The following is a 21,324-nucleotide window of genomic DNA, read 5'->3' as shown; positions in this document are numbered from 1 at the left end:
TAAACACAGGGATTAAAAAGGTATGTAAGGACATTTGGAAAGAGTGCAATTCAGGATTTTCAGAAAAAGTAATCCCCAGAGGGGAATCCTATACCAGTTTTCCTTGATGATTTTATGTGAAAAAATAGGAAAGGAGCAGTCCCTGGCTACAAATTTCAATAGCTAATAGGGTAAGCGCCACTGCTGAGACTCTGAGCCCGTGTCCTTCTGCCAGGTTCTCTTCTACTATCGGTTCTTCCAGGGCACCGCACCCTCCCTCCCTCCTACTAGAATGCCATCATTACCCTCAGCCAGCACCCCAGCTGCTCTGCCCCACCCCCAGTGTTGGCCACTTCCCCAAGGGCTGCTCTAGCAGCTGCCCGACCTCTGGGTCAGGACCTTCTCCTACCCCATCTCACAGCTCAGAGATGCCCAAAGGTGCAGAGCAGAACCTAGCGATTTTGCTGGGAACCTAACATCATCTGGAACCTTCTTTCAATGGGAAAAAAACCTTTTGAATTCTACCCAACTCACTTAAAATTGGTTTTTTGGAATATATTACTTCTCGGTCTTTTGGCTACGATCAAGTGTGGAATATAATCTATCCCTAGCTTGGAGACTGCCTGCATATTTAAATTTGACAACAAAAATAAGAGTCAAATGAAACTGAAAATATGATTTTCTCCAAGGAAAAAAGTGTTAAAAGAAATAGGGGTTCCTATAAAAAATACTCTCACAGAAAATCAACTGAAAAAAAGTGTTGAGGAAAAAGTACTTACCATTCATGGTGATTGTCTACAAAAGCAGACATGGGACTTATTTGTACTGTGTATGTGTCGTTGGCTGAATATTCAAATAAGCCATAATATGGGTTAAAGAGTTCTCTGGACACGAGGAAGAAAAACTCTCTGGAAGGTCCACTGTAATCCAGCCTTTAGAAAAATTCCACAGAAAGAATAACCAGTTATTATTATTTTTTTCTATATATTGGGCACATTTTCTACAGAGTTCAGCTGTCTATAGAACAGTCATTACAAGTCTAATTGCCCGCATGTCTGGACTATCAGAATAAAATGAATGATCATGAGTCCCAATCTTATCCATGTCTTGACCCAGAATAGTGGAATGGGCATTTGTATGAGGCATATCCAAGGCTAAAGCTACACATCAGATAACGGATAAAATAGGCAATATGCCAATAATTTGGTTGCATATATACACACATATAAAAAAGTAAATGTTTTCAATGTCTGGAATGGAGTTATGGAGAAAAGGAGTACATTGGGAAATACTTAAACAGAGTAAAACCAGAGAGTATCAGCTACCTACATCCATGGGACATGGAGTCCTTATGGATTTCTGAAACATTTTGAAATGGGAGAAGAAAGAGACTTTCCTGAACTGGTGATAGGAGAGTACAGATACAAGACCCCCTAGGGAGATCAGAGGCCCAAAAAATGGAATGACAGGGTTCGAGTGAAAACTTTAAATTATAAAACACCAAGGAAAATTATAGACAAGTAAAATGAGGGTGTCTAAAGCTTCCTAAACGAAGGTATCCAGAGAAGAGGCTGAAACTCTAGCACCTGAACTACAGTGTAAATTCCATTTTACTTAGAAAGACATCGGGGTGAAGGAGACTCATGAGAAGCAATTGCGTTAACTTTGAGGAATGACAAGTGGCCAAGAATGCTGAGAGCAAAAAATGCAGCAAAGAGGAGTTTGTAATAGAGTGATTTGATACGCTAAATTTAAAATGAAAAATATAAAGCACATCTATCCCACGATGACAAGTTTACACAAGGGTTCAAAGAAAGGAGGGAATGCTGGAGGGGAACGGGAAGCTGGGTGGTGGGATTCTGTAAGATTTCTTTTGTTCACTCGACTTTTTTTCTCTTCTGGAATTTTCTCCATCGGCATTACTGCATTTTTTTTTTTTAATGAAAAAGGAAAATCATCTGAGTCTTTTCCAGTGATGGGATTGTGTGACAGAGAAAAATTACCTTGTTATAGGTGGAAGAAAGAGATGGGATACTTGTAAGCAAAATAAAATGGCTTTTATAGCTCTTCGTTGAGAGTTTAATAGAATTTACTTAGAACGTACTTCAGCCATTCACCTACTACTTTGTCAACTTTTGCCGTATCTGAATATATAGGTCCTGTTAAGTGTGCTTACCACGTTTCATTATCAACTTTAAATTTTCTTGCTTTTCTAATGTAGCCTGTATTATGTCTTACATAACATTTATGGAATTATGATGTGCTAGCTTTATTTTTTTCTAATACACATTAAAAGAAATATGTAAATATTTAAAAAATGTCAGTTTGTGTAATAGCTAAAGTCATCTCATACATCTCCGGTCCTCACTGCACTTTGGGAAATACGAGTGTAGACAGGAAACCTATGTGTGCAGAAAAATGCAAACATAACACACGCTCTCAGAACCCAAGAGGCCTTAAGGTGACATGACGCAGCTGTCTCGAGGCAGCTGAATATAATTGTGGCTACCAGGTGACCACCAGCATTGGTGAGACTGTGCTAAGATTACCATGGGGACTCCCAAAGCAGCACCTGGGCTCCCTCCCAGGCACAATGATGAGGACTACCTCTCTACATGCTAAGACCGCAGCAGTTGCCTGTGGCTTCCTCCCTCGGTCCTACTCCTGGCCTCTGACGCCACCGAGAACAAGTAGAATACTTCTTCTACTTGAATGCTCTTCACATACTTAGGCTTTTTTTCAACAAATATTTGAGTGCCTATTATATTTTGAGCACTAACCTAGATGTAAAGATATAAAATCTTTCAACAAGTAATTTTCTATAGGAACTCTTAAGTGTAGCCGTTTGGGTATCACTGGCTCTCTGTGTCCTCCCCCACTCTTGAACATGGCCACGTCTTTCAATCTCCTCTGAAGGAAAGGGCTGGGAATTCCCTTGCCACCCTGGTCCTGTGCTCTGGACACTCTCCAGGGTGTCAAAGTCTGACCTAAGGGGTGGTGTCTAATAGTGATAACAATACTTCAGGTGTGGTCTTGTCAGCACAGAGCTTAGAAAGAGCCCTTGTCCTCTCTTCCTGGACACTCTTCTTGCTAATGCAGCTTAAAGCCATCTTTCCTCGTGGGACAGCCGCTTTACTTTGTTGATTCATAATGTGCTAGTCATCAGCTCAAACCTTCCACCTGTGCTGCTTTATCCCAAGACTCTCCCCTCCTGTCTGCATGTCGCTGTATCTTTTTAGGACCTAAGTACTAGACTTCATACTTCTTCCTACTAAATTTCACTTTGTGAAACATGGTCCACATTCCAGTCTACCCAGATCCTTGTGGATGCAAATGTCCCTTTAAATTTCCTATTGATGGTGAATTTCATCATCAGATCCTTGTGTCTTTCCAGAAATAGAGAATGCCAATCAAAGGCATCTTAGAAGTCATTTTGTCCATCCCCTCATTTTACTGAAGAGAAGACTGAGGCTGAAGGACATCACTGACTTGGATCAAATGAAAGCTGCAGGGGCAACTCTAGGCTTTGGCACAGGTTTCCTGACCCCACATTTAATGCTCATTACTCCTTACAGCCTACCGGTCAGTACATTTTAAATGTTATCAAGACTAATAAAAATGTTGCTTATAAAGCAGGGGTCAGCATGGGGCGCCTGGGTGGCGCAGTCGGTTAAGCGTCCGACTTCAGCCAGGTCACGATCTCGCGGTCCGTGGGTTCGAGCCCCGCGTCAGGCTCTGGGCTGATGGCTCAGAGCCTGGAGCCTGTTTCCGATTCTGTGTCTCCCTCTCTCTCTGCCCTTCCCCCGTTCATGCTCTGTCTCTCTCTGTCCCAAAAAAATAAATAAACGTTGAAAAAAAAAATTTAAAAAAAAAAGCAGGGGTCAGCAAATTATGGCCTGAGGGTCAAATCTGGCCCATCCTCTAGCTTTGTAAATAAAGTTTTATTGGAACACAGCCATGCATATTTGCTGACATGTTATCTGTGGCTGTTTTCCCACTATAGTGGCAGAACTGAGTAAGTACAACAAGAAATGTATGGCCTGCAAAGCCTAAAATATTTACTATCTGGCCTTCACAGAAACTTGGCCAATGGAAGATCAAAGAAAGGAAGAGGAAAATGCTCCTTTATTAAAATACCTGGCTTACTATAAATCTTCATCTTTAGTGAAGATCTCTTCAAGGAAATAATGACTATAGTACCCTAGGGTATATGTAACTTTAAGAATAGTCACAATTACTGGGGCGCCTGGGTGGCGCAGTCGGTTAAGCGTCCGACTTCAGCCAGGTCACGATCTCACGGTCCGGGAGTTCGAGCCCCGCGTCAGGCTCTGGGCTGATGGCTTGGAGCCTGGAGCCTGTTTCCGATTCTGTGTCTCCCTCTCTCTCTGCCCCTCCCCCGTTCATGCTCTATCTCTCTCTGTCCCAAAAATAAATAAACGTTGGAAAAAAAAATTAAAAAAAAAAAAAAAAAGAATAGTCACAATTACTAAGTGTGAGACTGTGGTCTTCAGTGGTCCCTGACCTGAAGGGCCTTTCAGACACAATCGAGGCACATGAAGGGCCACAGACAACTGAAACGTGAGCCAGTTTTATAAGAAGGTTTTCTTACAAAGAGACAACTGGTTTAAGAAAAATGGGCTTATAGCTGCTTAAAATTAAACAGTGGCATTCAGTTAGAAAGAGCTTTGAGCTTCAACTCTCAGTGTTTCCATAATACCACACCTACCAGAGTGTATTATAATAACCTGTTTATGTGCTTGCCTCCCCTATCCGCACATCTAGGCTGTAACCATACAGAGAAGGGGACCGTGTCTCTTTCTCATTTTTGTATTCCAAGTACCTTAGCCTGATCTACCACAGGGGATCAATGTCTGTTGTTGAATCCATGAGTGGAGCTCTCTGATGCTCTCTCTAAAGAAAATCAACATAATTTACATTGTTATTTGACAATCTAGCAGAGTGAATAATTTTGCACAAGTTTGCCTTCAGGTGGTAGATTCATTCAGTGATATTAGGGTATGCCAATCCCTAAAAGACAACTCGATTTGCACACATTGTCAGAAATCACTCAATTGAACTATATTTAGCTTGGTGCTTGTCCCTTTCCAGATCTAATATCTTCTAATATGGTAAAGTTTTTAAAACAACAAAAGCGGACCTCACTGGTTGGTTTTTTGTTTATGATTAGAGCTGATTCTGGCTAAAGATAAGGAGAGTGTTCCCTGAAGTGTTAAAGTGAAAAGTAAAACTCCTTCCCCCCCCCCCCCCAAGAGAAAACAAAGCTAATAATAGTTCCTCTAGGAGGAAAATGGATCTTCTCTAACTGGTCACGTTTTTATCTGCTGGTGCGTGCGTGTGTGTGTGCGTGTGTGTGTGTGTGTTTTAACTCTAGCAGCACTGATGGAGCCACTCTAAAGCCAAGACAGTTTTAAACATTTGATTTGATTATCATCCAAAGCTTAGAATGCATATCTGAGACCAGGCTGTAGATTACAAATGATACACGTCTACCTAATTCAGTAAGACGTGTCCTAGCAGGGCATCTCGTGCATGTGCTTCCTGCAATGTCTTACCAACCTCTTCCATATAAATAGTTAATATGACTCATATCACAGGGATCGTTTGTTACATTCCTGTTTTGCCAGTTAGGTTGGTTCCACAGCTAAAGGCTTGGCACGGAAGTACAGAAACTCCAGACAACGGGTGGGTAGCCATACAACAGCTGCATCTGAGGGCATTTCGGAATATGCACAGATGTCTTTGGGCTGGCAGTGTAGTTTTGAGCCCATGAAGTGCTGAGGAAGCATTTTAAACACCATCTCGTTGTTGGGCCAACAGCACCCAAGTTGTCAGCGGTATTCAATACTTGTTAAAATAATTAATTTTGTAATTTTATTCTCCTGTCCTTTGTTTCCAACTAAAAATTACCAAAAACAAAGTATTACCACGTAAGTAGACTACTGAATGAAGGCGGATGGTGGCAGTAGGAAGTCACACCACTGTTTCCTATAAGTTTTCTGGAAGGCAGAAAAGCTTTGCTCTCTTAATAGTTGGTTCAGGCAAACATGGCCTTCCTACTCACCTTCTGATTCACCCTCGGGTATTTATAGCAGCAAGGCATTAGTTCTTGAGCTACTTAAGGAGGCCTGCTGGGTGAGTAAAGAATTTTGCAAGCAATTAGTGTGACAAACAAAATTCTGCCTGGTGATACCAAGCCCAAGCCTATGCAGAAGTACCCTTCAGCAGGGCTTGGATTATTGGGGTCACCCTGCAAATGTCTCTTTTTGGAGAAAAACAAGCAGCACCATGAAGTTTAACTTGCATCTTTATAGACTGACTCCTGAGGAATAAATAGTCAAGCTCAGGACTCCAGACAAGTTCTAGCAAGGATTAGACCAGTCATATGTAAGAGCCTCTGGTTATTTTATAAGCAGAGATGCAGGAAAACCGTTTCCGATCTCATCTTCCTTAGTTATGTTCATCTGCCTGCCTCAGGAGAAACAGCACAGAAGGAGCTCATCTGTTCTTAAACCCCTGAACTACAACTGTTTGCACACGGCCCCTCCCTAGTCTAAGCGTGGTTTTGCAAGACAGATGATTGATGTCAATAGATGGCACCTCACATATAATGAACTCATTCTTCCTTAAAGAAAGGTGCCTTTTAAAGATCTGGCCATGGGGGGGAAAAAGAGGCGAGGCAATCACAGTATAAACATTCTTTCTTTATCCAGGCCATTATTGCCTTACTGTTCAGGATACTAAGAAGTTAATGGCCCCGGACACCTTATCAGAATACAACAGTCTGCCTAGCTAACTTTTGACACCACGTAAGCTTTAGTTGCTAGGGCTTTTAACTGAGAAGAAAATAATATGCTGGAGAATATGCAGTGCTCTACTGGCCTCCTTCCTAAAGAAGCAACTTCTAGGCAGACAGAAGCCCAACAGAAAGAGGCAACCACATGCATGCAATTTCCCACCACATTCTGTCAAGATGACTCAGTTTCCAGCCATTCTGCCACTGCTGACTTCCTACCCTTTTTTGCAGGGACAGATAACCAAATTAACTTGGGTGGAAAATGTAATGACTAGAACAAAACCTCCAGTTCTAACCAAATTAAATCACAGTGGTTTGCTTAGAAACTGTCTACTTTTTGTAAAAAGCCAACCATAACATTATTTTAGCGAGAAATAATAATTACTTGTCAACTAACACACTTGCATTCACAGGCTCTGGGACTATTTTTGTATTTTTAAAAATGAACATAGGTTATCACCAATATTCTGAGATTAATTTTACCTTACATGGAATTTGTAGTTATCCTATTTCTGACTATAAATTTTCTCATAATTTCTCTTGATTCAGCTGTTCCATTTCAGAATAATATATATGTACTTCAGACTTATGCAAAGAGCTCAAAGCAGAGCTGAAGTCTGTGAATCTGTTAATTCATACTTTTTTTGGAGTGCAAGCAGATGCAGTTTTCTTAAAAATAAATCCCTTTTGAGGCACCTCGGTGGCTCCGTCGGTTAAGCGGCTGACTCTTAATTTCAGCTCAAGTCAGGATCTCACAGGTGGTGAGATTGAACCCTGAGTCCGGCTCTTCGCTGACAACTCAGAGCCTGCTTACAATTCTCTCTCCCCCTCTCTCTCCCTGTCTCTCCCCACCATTACCCTTAATAATTTGGACTTTCCACAGAATTAACCATTTCTATATACATGTTATTCTACTGACCTTAAGTGCAGAAGGAAGTATACATACACCCAAAATCACCCTGGTGGCACTCTCTCATCAGACAATAGGGAAATAAGAAAAGTTGTTTAGGGAAACATTTCCTAAATCTCCCAAATCCTGACTATATGCTTTCATTTAGCAAATATTTTGTCTTAGAATAGTTTTTTTATTTACAGAAAAGTTGCAACGATAATACGGAGAATTCTTGTATACCCAGTTTCCCTCTTATGAACACCTCACATTATTTATGATTAATTAACAGATACTGAGACATTATTATTAGCTAAAATCCATACTGTATTCAGATTTCCTTAGTTTTTACCTAATGTCCCTTTTCTGTACCAGGATCTCATCCAAAATGCTATATTAATGTTTAATTGTCATGTTTCCTTAGGTTCCTCTTGGCTGTGCCAGTTTCTTAGACTTTCCTTGTTTTTGATGACCTTAACAGTTTTTTATTTCATTTTTTTACGTTTATTTATTTTTGAGAGAAAGAGAGAGTGCTAGTGGGGTAGGGGCAGAGAGAGAGAGAGAGGGATACAGAATCCAAAGCAGGCTCCAGGCTCTAAGCTATCAGCACAGAACCTGATGTGGGGCTCGAACTCACAAGCTGTGAGATCATGACCTGAGCCGAAGTCAGACGCTTAACCGACTGAACCACCCAGGTACCCCTGATGACCTTAATAGTTTAAAGGAGTACTGGTAAGGTATCTTATACAATGTCCCTCAATTTGGATTTATCTGAGGTTTTTCTCATGGATAGACTCACATTATGGGTTTGGGGGACCAAAGATTGTGGAGATAAGAGCCATTTTCATCACATCATGTGAAGGGTATATACTATTAACATGATATATCACTGTTGATTTTAACCTTGATCATTGGGCTATGTGTTTGCCAGGCTTCTCCACTCTGGACTTACTTCTTTTTCCCACTTCCCATATTATACTACTGGAAGAATGTCATTATGTGCAACCCACAATTAAGGAGTGAGGAATTATGTTGAATTATTTGGAAATCTTCTGCACAGATTTGTCTATTCGTCATTTATTTATTTACTTATTCAATCATGTATTTACATCAGTACAGATATTTACTTTATAGTTTGGGTTATAATCTAATCCTACTCGGTTTTGTTGCTCAAATTATTCCAGCTTGGGCCACTGGGTGATCTTTCAGTTGGTTCTGGAGTCTCTTTGACATACTCCTACCATTGTGGATGTTTTGAGCACTTTTTTACTTTTTGCACTACAAGCTACTTTAAGCTCCATCTTGTATACTTCCGACCAGCCCTAGAATCAGTCATTTCTCCAAGGAATCTTGTTCCTTTTATTGAAGAATAATATTAGAAACCAAAACTAGCCACTGGGTGTATATGTTTTTAAATACCTATTACTGGGGCTAGACATGACACATTTTGAGAGCGTTAAAATTGATGGAGGGAGAGAGATGGAAAACTTTCACCTCTACACTTACACTTCAATAGAAAAATTTAGGTAGATTTTCACTTTGAATATTGATTATAATCCAGAAAGGAATGTTATGATCTTCAATTTTAATGCGGTTAAATCAATGTGTCTGTAAAGGTGGCAAAGTCTAAAATAACTTCTTAATTATATGTTGTTTTTGAGGTTTCTATTTTTTCAGCAAGAGTGCTATTTTAATCTTTTAAAACAGGGTATGTATTCTCAATGCTTTAACAGCAAAATGAAGTATATATATCTATCTATCTATCTATCTATATATATATATCTATATCTAATAACCTATGTGTATGATGTTGACATGAATAAAGACATGAGACCAGAAGTTACCTGGCCATATTATTCCAGCTTCAATAAGCCATACACAGAAGGGGCTTGATTAAGATTGTTCCTGATGGCTGAGGTCACACTTCAAAATGCCCTACCTCTTGTTTCCCCTCTGGGGTTACAGGAAGGAGACAGGTGATGGAAACAGGAAACATTTGGACATTAGTGGCAACCGGATACAAAGGTATCAAACCACACTCAGCCTGGGCCTCCTCCTAGGAACAGATGTCATCAGTCCAGATCATAGGACAACTACCTGAGGATGATCAAGTAGGATAAGCATCCGCTCTATTCAAACTTCAGTACCAGGGCCTCCAAAGACTCTTCCCTACATCTCTGAGATCTCAACAAACTGTGCAAACAAAGAAGGAAGGCAGCTGGACTCCTGGGGGAGGAAAAGTATTCTCACCCAAACGAGACTAGTTATGTAAGGAAATATTTGGAATGCCATGCACACCTATGATTAGGCTTAAACCATTTGCCTTCATTTTCAACTGTGCACCTGCACCTTAAGCCAACAGAAGCTAGAAGTCTCTTAATGCACTTCAGCAATGAAAACAAGTCACGGGCAAGCTTCTGCCCAAATTCTGTCACTTAGTCTTGTTTTCCCATACAATATTTTCCTTCCATGTAGTTACAGCTGGGACTATAAACAGCATATGTGATGAGACTAGTGGTTATCAGTCAGCTGTAAGAGGGAAAAGATCCACAGGTAGGAAAAAATTCTGATAGAGCAGAGTTCAGGAGTTTTGCTTCTATCCCAGTGTTGGTCCGAGAGTCCTGGATGAAAAGCCCAGCTTGGAATCCTGATTTTGCTGTTACCTAGTTCCATCAGCATGCGCAAGTTATTGTACACTTTGGAGCCTCCAAATTAACCATATATTGAATGGCTGCATATATTGAATGGTTGGGTATTACTACTATGAGTCTATAATCTAGCACACTTTATTTCCTGGGCAGGACTGAGAAGAGTAGCTTTAAAATGATCCAAATCAACAGAGTCAAGAAAACAACCAGAGTTCAGGCTATCATGTGGTACTTTTTAAATTGGCCCTCGTGATGGCTGGGTGACAAAGAAGGTGCTGCGACTTGAAACGCAGACCTGAAATGAGGAAGGAGGAAGGGGTCTGGACAAGACGAGAGCTGTCACCTTCTGAAGTGTTACAGAACAGCTGTTATGTCTATGTGGACGCAACAAACAGTGCGTAGGAGTCTTGCTCCTTTGTTTCTTAACCCTAATCTCCACAAGCACACTCACGGAAGAGTCATAGAAGGCCGGAGACATTTGTTTATGGCAGGTGGTTATTTTGGTAGGTGTTACTGTCCCCCCCAAAAAGAGGAAAACCGGCGACAGAGAAATAAAAACCAAGGCCCCGGAGTTACTGCTTCAGAAGCTTCCAGGTAGAAGAGCAGGATTCTAATTCGTGACTCTGAAACTGAGCTTCTTGAACAGGTGAAGCGTGTACTCCTTCCACCCCAGTGCAGATTACATGCTCACAGATAGCAGAATTCCTGTCTTGTCCCTCGCAGCCCCACTTTGTCCCTTTAAGAAAGAGATAGGCACAGAGAAGAAACCAAACGAGCTTCTGCTCTCAACATGATCTATAGTTACTAGCGTTTACCCAAGAATTTCTATGTCAAATGATTTAAAAACCAGAGGAAGCCTTAGGGAAAAAAAAAAAAAAAAGCCCAGAGGTTTAAGTGTATGAGAATGGCATTTCCTGCCAGAAGGGTTTCCTGTTTCAGGCAACCACAGCAACCACGTGGTGAAGCATCCACTGTGCAGCCGCAGTCTGTGTTCCACACACCACTTCTCTGTTCTACTCACCCTTCCTCCCCGACAAATGTGACGTACAGCTTATTTCTCTGTAAGTCTTTTCTGGAGTAGCCCATAATTTGATTAAAAGCATCTTCCAGTAAGTGATCTCTTCTGATAATTAACCTGTCCATAAAGAGACAATTTGAAAAACAGATTATTTCCTAATCCTTATCTTTCTAGAACCGGACACTTTTGATTCAATTCCCACTTGCCATAATTAGGTGAAAATTGCGGTGACTTACTACATTGTCGTCTGCAATAATACACATTTGGCTTTTGCTCTTAACAGTAGAAGTCAAAATACACAAGCAAATGGTTACCTAAGTGGAGCACTCCACCTACAACATATGAAAACGGCTCATGAGTCCTTTCTGAGTGGCCAAATCAATTTACCCCAGAAGGAAGATGATTGTAAAACAACACAGACCCAAAGCTTTTGTTAATAAAGAAAGGACAGCCCTATGAGGACATGTTTTCAGTGAGAATGTACCTAGACAAGGAATTCAATTACAAAGTATGCAGGGAAAGACTTATCAGAACCAGAAGGAAAAAAAACAAAAAACAAAACAAAACCCTCCACGTTCTCCAAAGAAGACACATTTATGACTATGCTTAATTTAATTCTCAAATTAAGCGAATCTGAGGTTCCCCGAGTGACAGATACAAATGAACGATACTCATAGCCGACAGTCTACTTGTGATGATAATAAAAGTCATCCTGAAGGTATCAGTTTGCAGTTAGTACAGATAGTCCTAGAAAGGGAAATAATAGGCTGAATGCAGGGAAGCCTGAGCTCAAGCCCTTCTTAAGTGAAGCGTGAGAAAGGGGAATCTCAAGCTGATGTACTTTGAGGGTGAGAAAGTAGGACCTGTGAATATACTGGAGGGAGCCCTCTCTGTGAGGCAGTGAGCTGGGGAGCTGGGGGGTGGCTCCTGCATCTCCTCCCAGGCACCCAGCATCACGGGTGTGGCAGTGGAGACCCTTCCTCCTCTGCCCTCTCTCAGGTGGCACAGTGATCTCCAGTGGGTACGCGGGGCAGCAGTGGAGGAGAGGATGAAGGCAGTACGGATAAGTAGGGAATGAAAATAATTCTAGGCCAAACAGCGTGATGATGTTTAATTTCCTCATTTAAAGGTGGGTAAAGAAAGGCAGAAACAACATTCATGACATATTTCATTGGACAAGTGACATTTATTTCACAGAACAAAACAAAGCTGAGCAGTGTTCCTACAGTCAGGTCAGGAGACTGATACAGGACACTGTGACAGCCTTACGGCTGTCAAATGTACTGTAAGCAAAAACAAAGAGGTACTTTTCAGGAGAAATAAATCAGCTTTTTATTTTGCCTATATTTTTACATGGAACGTGGTGTTTGTTTTAAAACCTTAAGCAGAATGGTGTTTAATTCCAGAACTTTGTTTTCGATGATCCTATAATTCACACATCATTACCAAAATGATTACACTGACTAAAACAAAGACTGGTCATCTGAAATCACAATCAATTTCCTACATTCCCAACTGCATCCCATCCCTTCACCATCACCCAAGCCTGTGGTTTGTATCACTTTGACTTACTTTAATTTCCCTGGGCCTTGTCCATATCCTTTAGTCTCTAACTTCCTGTAAAAGTTCCTTAGTTTGGCTTCAAAGTCTCGCTTGTAAGGGGCAGGAGCCCGGGCATTGGCACGCTGAGTACCTAGAGCAAACCATAAAAAGAGAAGGGTCCCGGTTTGTGCAATGTCCTGATTGATGTATCACATCACCATGTAAAAACACTGCCAGGAGGATGAGAACACAGTCAACAAGTGAAAGGAGGCAATTCTTTCAGTGGCTTTGCTTCTCACCTCTTCAAGCTGGAGGCTCTAACAGAGCTGAAGTAAAGTCTTAAGATATTTCTATGCGGCATTTTGGTTGAGAATAACAATTCTGTTTGCATAGTTACAATGTGTGACCATGTGTGTGTCAAATATGTTTCCCTCTTCAGTCCAAACTAATATGAGTCAAGCAGAGTTACTCATGTCTGATGGTAACTGTTCAGGGTGGAATATCTGCTTGCTGCTGAGATGATATCATGGCAATTATACAGGAAGTTACAATGTGAAAGTATGTGGTATATAAAGCAAGAACAGCGAGTTTCCAGACTTGCCCTATGAAAAATGTACAAAATGTCTTCTAGATAGGCACTATAACCGAAAATTACTTTAGACTTATAATTAACATACATTTTATACTGCAGGGTAAAATAATCTTGATATAAACACAGAATTCAGACATAACTGCAGAGTCACCATGTTTCCTGGCAAAGCAAAGAATAAATAATAATGCTATTTGTTACACTCCTAATATGTGCCAAGTGCTATGATCATCCACATCCGGGTGCCTCAGTGGCTCAGTTGGTTAAGCATCCGCCTGGATTTCAGCTCAGGTCATAATCTCACAGTTCGTGAGACTGAGCCCCGTGTCAGGCTCTGTGCTATCAGAGCATGCCTGGGATTTTCTCTCTCCCTCTCTCTCTCTGCCCCTCCCCCATGCGTGGGCTCAATCCCTCCCTCCCTCTCTCTCTCTCTCAAAATAAATAAATAAACATTAAGAAAAATAAAGATGTTTCATATGTCATCCAATGGTAAGTCTCATTAATAAAATATAAGAGTAACACAGCGTGTTTGTCTTTTCATACAAAAATCTAGCTTTGTGCCACAGAGTGACTAACCAACAAGCTGGGACACAAAATTGATGATAAATATGGGAATCAGACGCAGAGCCATGACAAAAAATGCTGAACATTTCCATGAACTATTTCACAACACAACGAAAGGAACCAGAAAACAAAAATTGTGGAGTCTTGTGCAATGACATGCCATACAAACTCATTAAATATTTCTTTAATGAGTCAACTAAGTGATTACTATCCATTGCTAATACTATGTTAAGTTCAGCAACATATGTACAGATGAGGAAGGTGGGGTTGCTGAAGTAGATATTTTGGTTAGGAAGACAGAAATAAAACACATCAGTTAGATAAATAATTAAGTCCTACACCATGTGGTCAACAAACTATAAAGCATAGGAGACAAAACTATAGCCTTGGGGCTGTACTCAGCCCTAATGATCTATTTTGCTTGGCATATAATTGTTTTTAAAGATTTAACTTAACTACCAACATTTAAATATTAGGAGATTTCAAGTAAAAAAAAAAACAGAATAAAACAGCTTTTCTCTTGAAAATTATTGGGGAACTCTTTCAACAACTGGCCTGCATTTTCCTTCAGGCCAAGGTGGCCAGCTGCTCCATTAAATGAAGACTGTGCTACAGCCGTTTAATGATCTTGATTGCCTGGCTCCCCCCAGTATTTGCATTTGGGATCAGTGTTACAGAAAAGTGATAGTAAAGGAGGGTAAGCAGAGATCAAGATGGAAAAGATCACCAAAAGGAGGCTTTATTGGAGCCAGGCCTCGTAAACACAAGAGAATCTATATCTTACGCTGGGGCAGGGCAGCGAGAGCTGGGAGAAGCCCCACATGCATGTTTGAAAGATGATCGAGGAGGGCGCCTGGGTGGCGCAGTCAGTTAAGCGTCCGACTTCAGCCAGGTCACGATCTCGCGGTCCGTGAGTTCGAGCCCCGCGTCGGGCTCTGGGCTGATGGCTCAGAGCCTGGAGCCTGTTTCCGATTCTGTGTGTCTCCCTCTCTCTCTGCCCCTCCCCCGTTCATGCTCTGTCTCTCTCTGTCCCAAAAATAAACGTTGAAAAAAAAAAAAAAAAAAGATGATCGAGGAGACCCTACTAACTCAGAGCACAGGGGAGTGTGCAGAGTAACTGGGACATTTAATCAGATAGTTGGAGCCAAATTATGTGAGGAAATTTTTAAAAACCTAGCTGAGGGGTTTGGGCAGGATGCAGTGAGCAGTGGGAGGACTTCAGAGATTTCTGAGCTAGGGAGGAACATAACACATGGTGTATTTTTTTCTTTTTAATGTTTATGTACTTATTATGAGCGAGTGGGGGAAGGGAAGAGAGAGAGGGGGAGAGAGAGAATCCCAAGCAGGCTCAGTGCTGTCAGCGCAGAGCCCCACGTGGGGCTCAATCTCACGAACAATGAGGTCGTGACCTGAGCCAAAGTCAAGAGTTGGATGCTTAACTGACTGAGGCAGCCAGGCGCCCCAACACATGGTGGTTTTTCAGCAACGGTTTTCAGAATGTGTTGAGTGGATTCAGGGTGGGAAGGAGGGGAGGAACCCAAAGGGAGGGGACCCAGTTAGGAGTCACTGCAGCCATGGAGGCCTGAGGGCAGTGTGGTGACTCACTGAAACGTTTACAGTGTAAAATAAGAATTGCCAACAGATAGTAAGGAAGAAAAATAGGAAGCTCTGATGGTAACACGGTCAAGTTTTTAAACAATAAGAGTAACTGTCGTTTGTTAAGTGCCTGCTACGCATTAGAAACCACACACTTTACAGAGAGGATCTTGGGAAACACAGATTTATGAAGCAGACATTATTATTATCACCATCATCACCACTTTGTAACTAAGGAAACTGAAGTCATATGCCAGTGAATGGTAGGTTTGGGATTTGAGCCAGGTCCATCTGACGCTAAAAGAAGTGTGGAAAATGCTAGTAGACAGAGGCACATGAAGCTTTATACATGTTGTGCTGGAGACGAGAGCTGTTCAGGGTGGGTATCCTCCATAGGCACTTGAAAACGCAGTACTGGAGTTCCAGCGGGAGACCAGGCCCACACCCGTGCATTAAATGAGTTCGTGTACATAAGGCACTTTCTGAGGTTCCTTTGTGTAGGTGTTAGCTGTTCCTGATATTATCTGCATAGAAGCAAATACTAAAGACATGGGGAAATGTGTTAGGGTGTTAAGAATGGATTTTTTAAAAATATTTTATTCTTAAGTAATCTCTATACCCAACATGGGACTCCTACCTACAACTCTGAGAACAAGAGTCACATGCTCCACCGACTTAGCCAGCCAGGCATCCCAAAAATGGATTAAAAAAAAATTTTTTTTTAACGTTTATTTATTTTTGAGACAGAGAGAGACAGAGCATGAATGGGGGAGGGTCAGAGAGAGAGAGGGAGACATAGAATCCGAAACAGGCTCCAGGCTCCGCGCTGTCAGCACAGAGCCCGACGCGGGGCTTGAACTCACAGACAGCGAGATCACGACCTGAGCCGAAGTCGGACGCTCAACCGACTGAGCCACACAGGCGCCCCAAGAGTGAATATTTAATAGAATTGTTTATCGATCAATGATTTGTCCAGAGGTCCGTTGGCATGTTTATGAATCTTTTAGCCAGAGAGCTAAGAACTGTGTCATAAAGGAAACAAATAAACTTGACCTTAAAAGCTCAAGGATACAGGTGAGGCTCCTCAGCAGTGCTTCTCAATCCTGACTGCATGTTGGAATCACTCAAGAAGCTTAAAAAAATCCCAATGTTCAGGCCACACCCAAGGCACATTACATCAGAATCTGTGCGGCAGGACCCAGGCATAAGTGTTTTATGCAGACTCCAATTGTGTAGCCAAGGTTGAGACCCATTATCCCCTACAGGAAGGTCAAATGTAACCAATGAAACATCTGGGCAACATCCAGAGACCAACACAGAGGCAGTGCTTCCTGTGTATCTGAAAGGCACCGTTTGCAACATGAAGGAACATGATCTCCACCAGCTTAAGGCTGCTCTCTTGCATGGCTGGGGGACAGGGCAGTGTAGCACAGGGCCATTCAGGGATGGCATCATAAGGCTGTTGGTGCTGCAGTCTGAGAAACTGTAAGCTAGTAAACCCAGACAGCTCAGAAAGCAGCCGTCATGAATCAGCTTTCAAGAACACAATCATTAATAGGGAAGAGGAAAAAGAAAAACAAAAGACTGAATAAAAATCTTTCAGGACTCAAAAGAAACATGATTCTAAAGTTGGTTACTTAAAATAAAAGCACACATATTATTGCTGTATAATTTGAGACGTTTAAAAGGATGTGGGAAATGCCATAATGCATTCCATCAATATCAATATGGACACTTAATAAAAATTAGCTCTGACTCCACTTACGCTCAGGTAAAGAGATTCAATTACAGAGACCCTGGAGACAGAAATTGTTAAATGCAAAAATTCTTTTGCTTAATAGTTCTATTATGAAAAAAAATCATTTATACATTACTTCATGGTTTAAAAATTACAATAAATTATGCTCCTGGCCCTTGTCAAGTTCTTAATGCAAGTCAGGTGTCACTGCCAAGAAATTCCAGGGCAGGAACGATGTTACTTCCACTTTAGAAATAAAAAATGATCTTGGAAGACTGAGTTAATAGAATTGTATGGGAACCATAACTGCCAGTAAAGTTCTAGGATACAATACTCCGATAGAGAGTAACTTTATGGTCTTTATGGTCTTAAAAAATAAAATCGGATACAAAAAAAACAATGTTGCATTTAGGAACTGATCAAATACAGGACTGACTTCATGGATAGGCAGCATTATGTTAATTATTTGCAGGAAAAAATTTCAGTAACAGATATTAGTTTTTTTTTCTTTATCATTGCTAGGCAGACCTAAAGTACTTCTATAAAGTATGATACTATTTCCATTTATCATTACAAAATTGCTTAATCATGTACAAACTAAAGAATTCTACCTGACAAAATACTTCAGGTGATAGCATTAGTATTTTGGCATCAAACCACTAGGAAGTCTGGGTCTTTTGGATTCCAGGTGTGCCAGGATCCCAGATTGCTTTGATGACTAGCACTCACCATGCACTGGATGGGATGGGGCTTGGTCTAATCAAGCTTGGCTCTGGGTTAGTGTACTGGGATGGATCAATAGTCCATTTCTTTCCTGGCTCACTTTCTAAAAAAAGTCTCTATGGCTTTTTAAAAAATTTATTATTATTATTATTATTATCATTATCATCATCATTATTTTACAATTCCTTGTTAGTGAATGAGAACAAACCATCAAGCGTTACAATAATTTCTGGAAAACTCCACCTTCTGGAACATGGCTCAACAATGACAATTAACGTGAAAAAACATCTCCAAATGGCTGCCACAAAGCAGAAGCACTGAAGTCCTTGCATTTTTGCTTTACTCTTTAAGAGCAATAAAAGGCCCTAGATCACTGTTTTGAGTTTGCTGGTGCTTTGTATTTACACACTATTTTTAAAAACCAACCTGATAAGCTGATTTTTTAATCCTTGAAAATCAGAAGCTATTTATTTATTTATTTATTTAAAAATTTATTCATTTATTTTGAGAGAGAGAGAGCGCAAATGGGAGCGGGGCAGAGAGAGAGGGGAAGAGAGAATCCTAAGCAGATTCTGCATTGTCAGCACGGAGCCCGATGTGGGGCTCAAGATCATGACCTGAGCCGAAGTCGGATGCTTAACTGACTGAGCCACCCATGTACTCCAGAAGAAATTTATGAAAAGGCAAAGCTGTAGGGAATGCCAGTAACAGGTATTCTCTTACAGCATTAGGGGTTGGGGACAGGAGAGACTAATAACAATAGAACAAACATAAAAACACCCATATATTGTGACAGAGACCGTATTTGGCTTTCCTTCAGTCTCTGGAATCACAACTCCTCTGTCTCCACCCATCCAAGGACCATCCTTTGTCTGTAGTGTTTGGTTCCTAGTACATCTTTGTAGGGCTGAGCAAAGAGAAAGAATACTTTCTAAAAACAAGTACAGTTGACCCCTGAACAACACAGATTTATAACTGGATCCACTTATATGTGGATTTTTTTCAATAAATACAGTACAGAACTGTAGTATTTTCTCTTCCTTATGATTTTCTTAATAACATTTTCTTTTTTCTAGCTTACTTTAGCATAAGAATGTAGGACATAATACACACAGCATATAAACTACGTGTTAATTGACTGTATGTTATGGGTAAGACTTCCTGGAAACAGTAGGCTATTAGTAGTTAAGTTTTGGGGGAAGTCAAAGTCATATGCAGATTTTTTTACCGCACAGCAGGGTCAGTGCCTGGAGCCCACAGAGTTCAAAGGCATAAAGCTACTTCAGGCTGTGGGCAAGATGGAGGAAGAGTGGAAAGAAGGGAGGAAAGGAGAGAAAGAAAGAGAAAAGAGCAGGAGATAAATAGCAGCCAAGATGCTAAGACTCTGGAGGGAGAGAGAGAGGAAAAGAGGGTCCTAGTGCAGCGGGGGCGGGGGGGGGGGGGGGAGGCGGGGAATAACTCCCTCTCAAAGCCATGCCTTCAAGACAACCTTCAGCAAAGAACCACCGTGGCTCTTCAGAGCTCTCTGGTCTGTTTGTGTTGAGTGTGACCTGGCCTAGCTTCCAGATAGTCCGGTTTTAGTCAAGTAATAACAGCTCTGTACGATGATGCCCCTGAACCACGAAATATCCTCAATGTACTGGATATGGGGAAGCAGAAAGAAATACAAAGTATTTATGAAAGAGTTTCAGCAAATGGTGGGTTAAACAAATTCTCTGACACTTAATCATAACTTTGGTTACGTGGAAAATTCACATAAGTGAGCACATCTTCAATAATATTAGATAGATTAGGTGTTATTGAATTTAAATTCCTAGAAATGTAGAGTTACAAAAGGTCCTTAAATAAACTTCTGGGTCCCATATTTGGCATAATGAACTATATGGTGTTTGGAAAGATTTTTCCCTTCTGGCATAGCTAAGGTCGGGACTGGCATTATAACGGTCCTAGAAAAACAAACCTTCACATTCCGAAATTTTGACAAATTGTAGGTGAGCACTCTAACAGCTGCAAAAAGCAGCGAGTCAAAGTTTCCGAAGCCCCTCTCTCTTCTGCACTTGAAAAGACATGTAAATATGCTCAAAATGAGGAAAAGTGTGGAAAGTTTACCAGATCCCGAGGCGTTCTGAAAGATCATTCAAATTTATTATTGTCATAATTTTCAGAATATTATCCTCATACTAAAAGAGATGAAATTCTAGTCACAAGAAGGACGAAGAGACTGCTTAAAAAAAATCTGTTTGAAATGTGTTTCACAAAAAAACTTCAGGAAAGTGGTAGAAGAAGAGGCTATTTTACTCAAAAAATCAGAAGATTCCTCCACAGGGTAAATGAGGCTAGCTAGTCTTGGCCTTGCAATATCATGTGGAATTAGTTACAGTAATGTCCACTGATACCAGGCAGTTCATCCCAATTTCAAGATCAAATGAAGCCCCCTGAAACTGAGTAGGCCAAAAATGTGGAGATGATTCTCCCTGAAAATTAAAACCACCACACACACTGCTAGCAATTTAGATATATTTGGGTTCCGTATCTTTGGAAATCGTTTGACTCAAACTGTGCTTCCAGAATGCATCTTTACCGCCACCATGGATGACTCGTGTACATTTGTGACGCTAAATGAAAAGGAGCGAAGTCAGTCACCATTTAGAATGTTCATACGGTCTCAAAGAATGCCCAGCCAGTCTCCAAGAGCACATGCCTCTGCAGGGATCGGGAAGGGACGGAATCTGTTGATCCACCTTTTTCCTGGGGAGGATGGGCTGAAGAAAAGCCCTTGGGAAGGAGAGCCTTGACTGGAATGGGCAATAATCCATACAGCTTTTTTTTCTTTTCCATTCTTTTCTTTTCCTTTCTTTTCTTTTCTTTTCTTTTTCATTTATAAATGTTTATTTATTTTTGAGAGAGAGAGAGAAAGACAGAGTGCGTGTGTGTTAAGGAGAGTGTGCACATGAGCGGGGGAGGGGCAGAGAGAGAATCCCAAGCAGGCACTGTCAGTGTAGTGCAGCCCGATGCAGGACTCCATCTCACAACGGTGACATCATGACCTGAGCCTAAATCAGGAGTCGGATGCTTAACCCACTGAGCCACCCAGACGCCCCACACCTTCATTTCTTTAACCACAAAGCATCAGGTAAAGGGACGACCCATTTAAACTCCATCATAATTCCTAGCTAAGATAAAGACCAGTCAGAACAATTAAATACCTAGGCAGCCAGCTGTGC

The 21,324-nt window shown here is 41.1% G+C and overlaps 1 protein-coding gene across 2 annotated transcripts in view; it reads right to left on the bottom strand.

The window, feature by feature from the left end:
* Positions 1-21,324, bottom strand: part of HECW2 (HECT, C2 and WW domain containing E3 ubiquitin protein ligase 2) — a 266,445-nt gene that overhangs the window by 63,527 nt on the left and 181,594 nt on the right. For both annotated transcript variants that reach the window (XM_047869633.1, XM_047869634.1), the window contains exons 19-21: positions 12,921-13,041; positions 11,352-11,465; positions 759-911 (exon numbers count right to left, since the gene is read on the bottom strand). In XM_047869633.1, the coding sequence (XP_047725589.1) occupies positions 759-911; positions 11,352-11,465; positions 12,921-13,041 (388 nt within the window). The remainder of the gene's footprint in view (positions 1-758; positions 912-11,351; positions 11,466-12,920; positions 13,042-21,324) is intronic.

The sequence above is a fragment of the Prionailurus viverrinus genome, chromosome C1 (assembly GCF_022837055.1).
Source record: "Prionailurus viverrinus isolate Anna chromosome C1, UM_Priviv_1.0, whole genome shotgun sequence".
Taxonomy (NCBI): Eukaryota; Metazoa; Chordata; class Mammalia; order Carnivora; family Felidae; genus Prionailurus; species Prionailurus viverrinus.
This window is presented reverse-complemented; position numbering and strand designations above follow the sequence as displayed.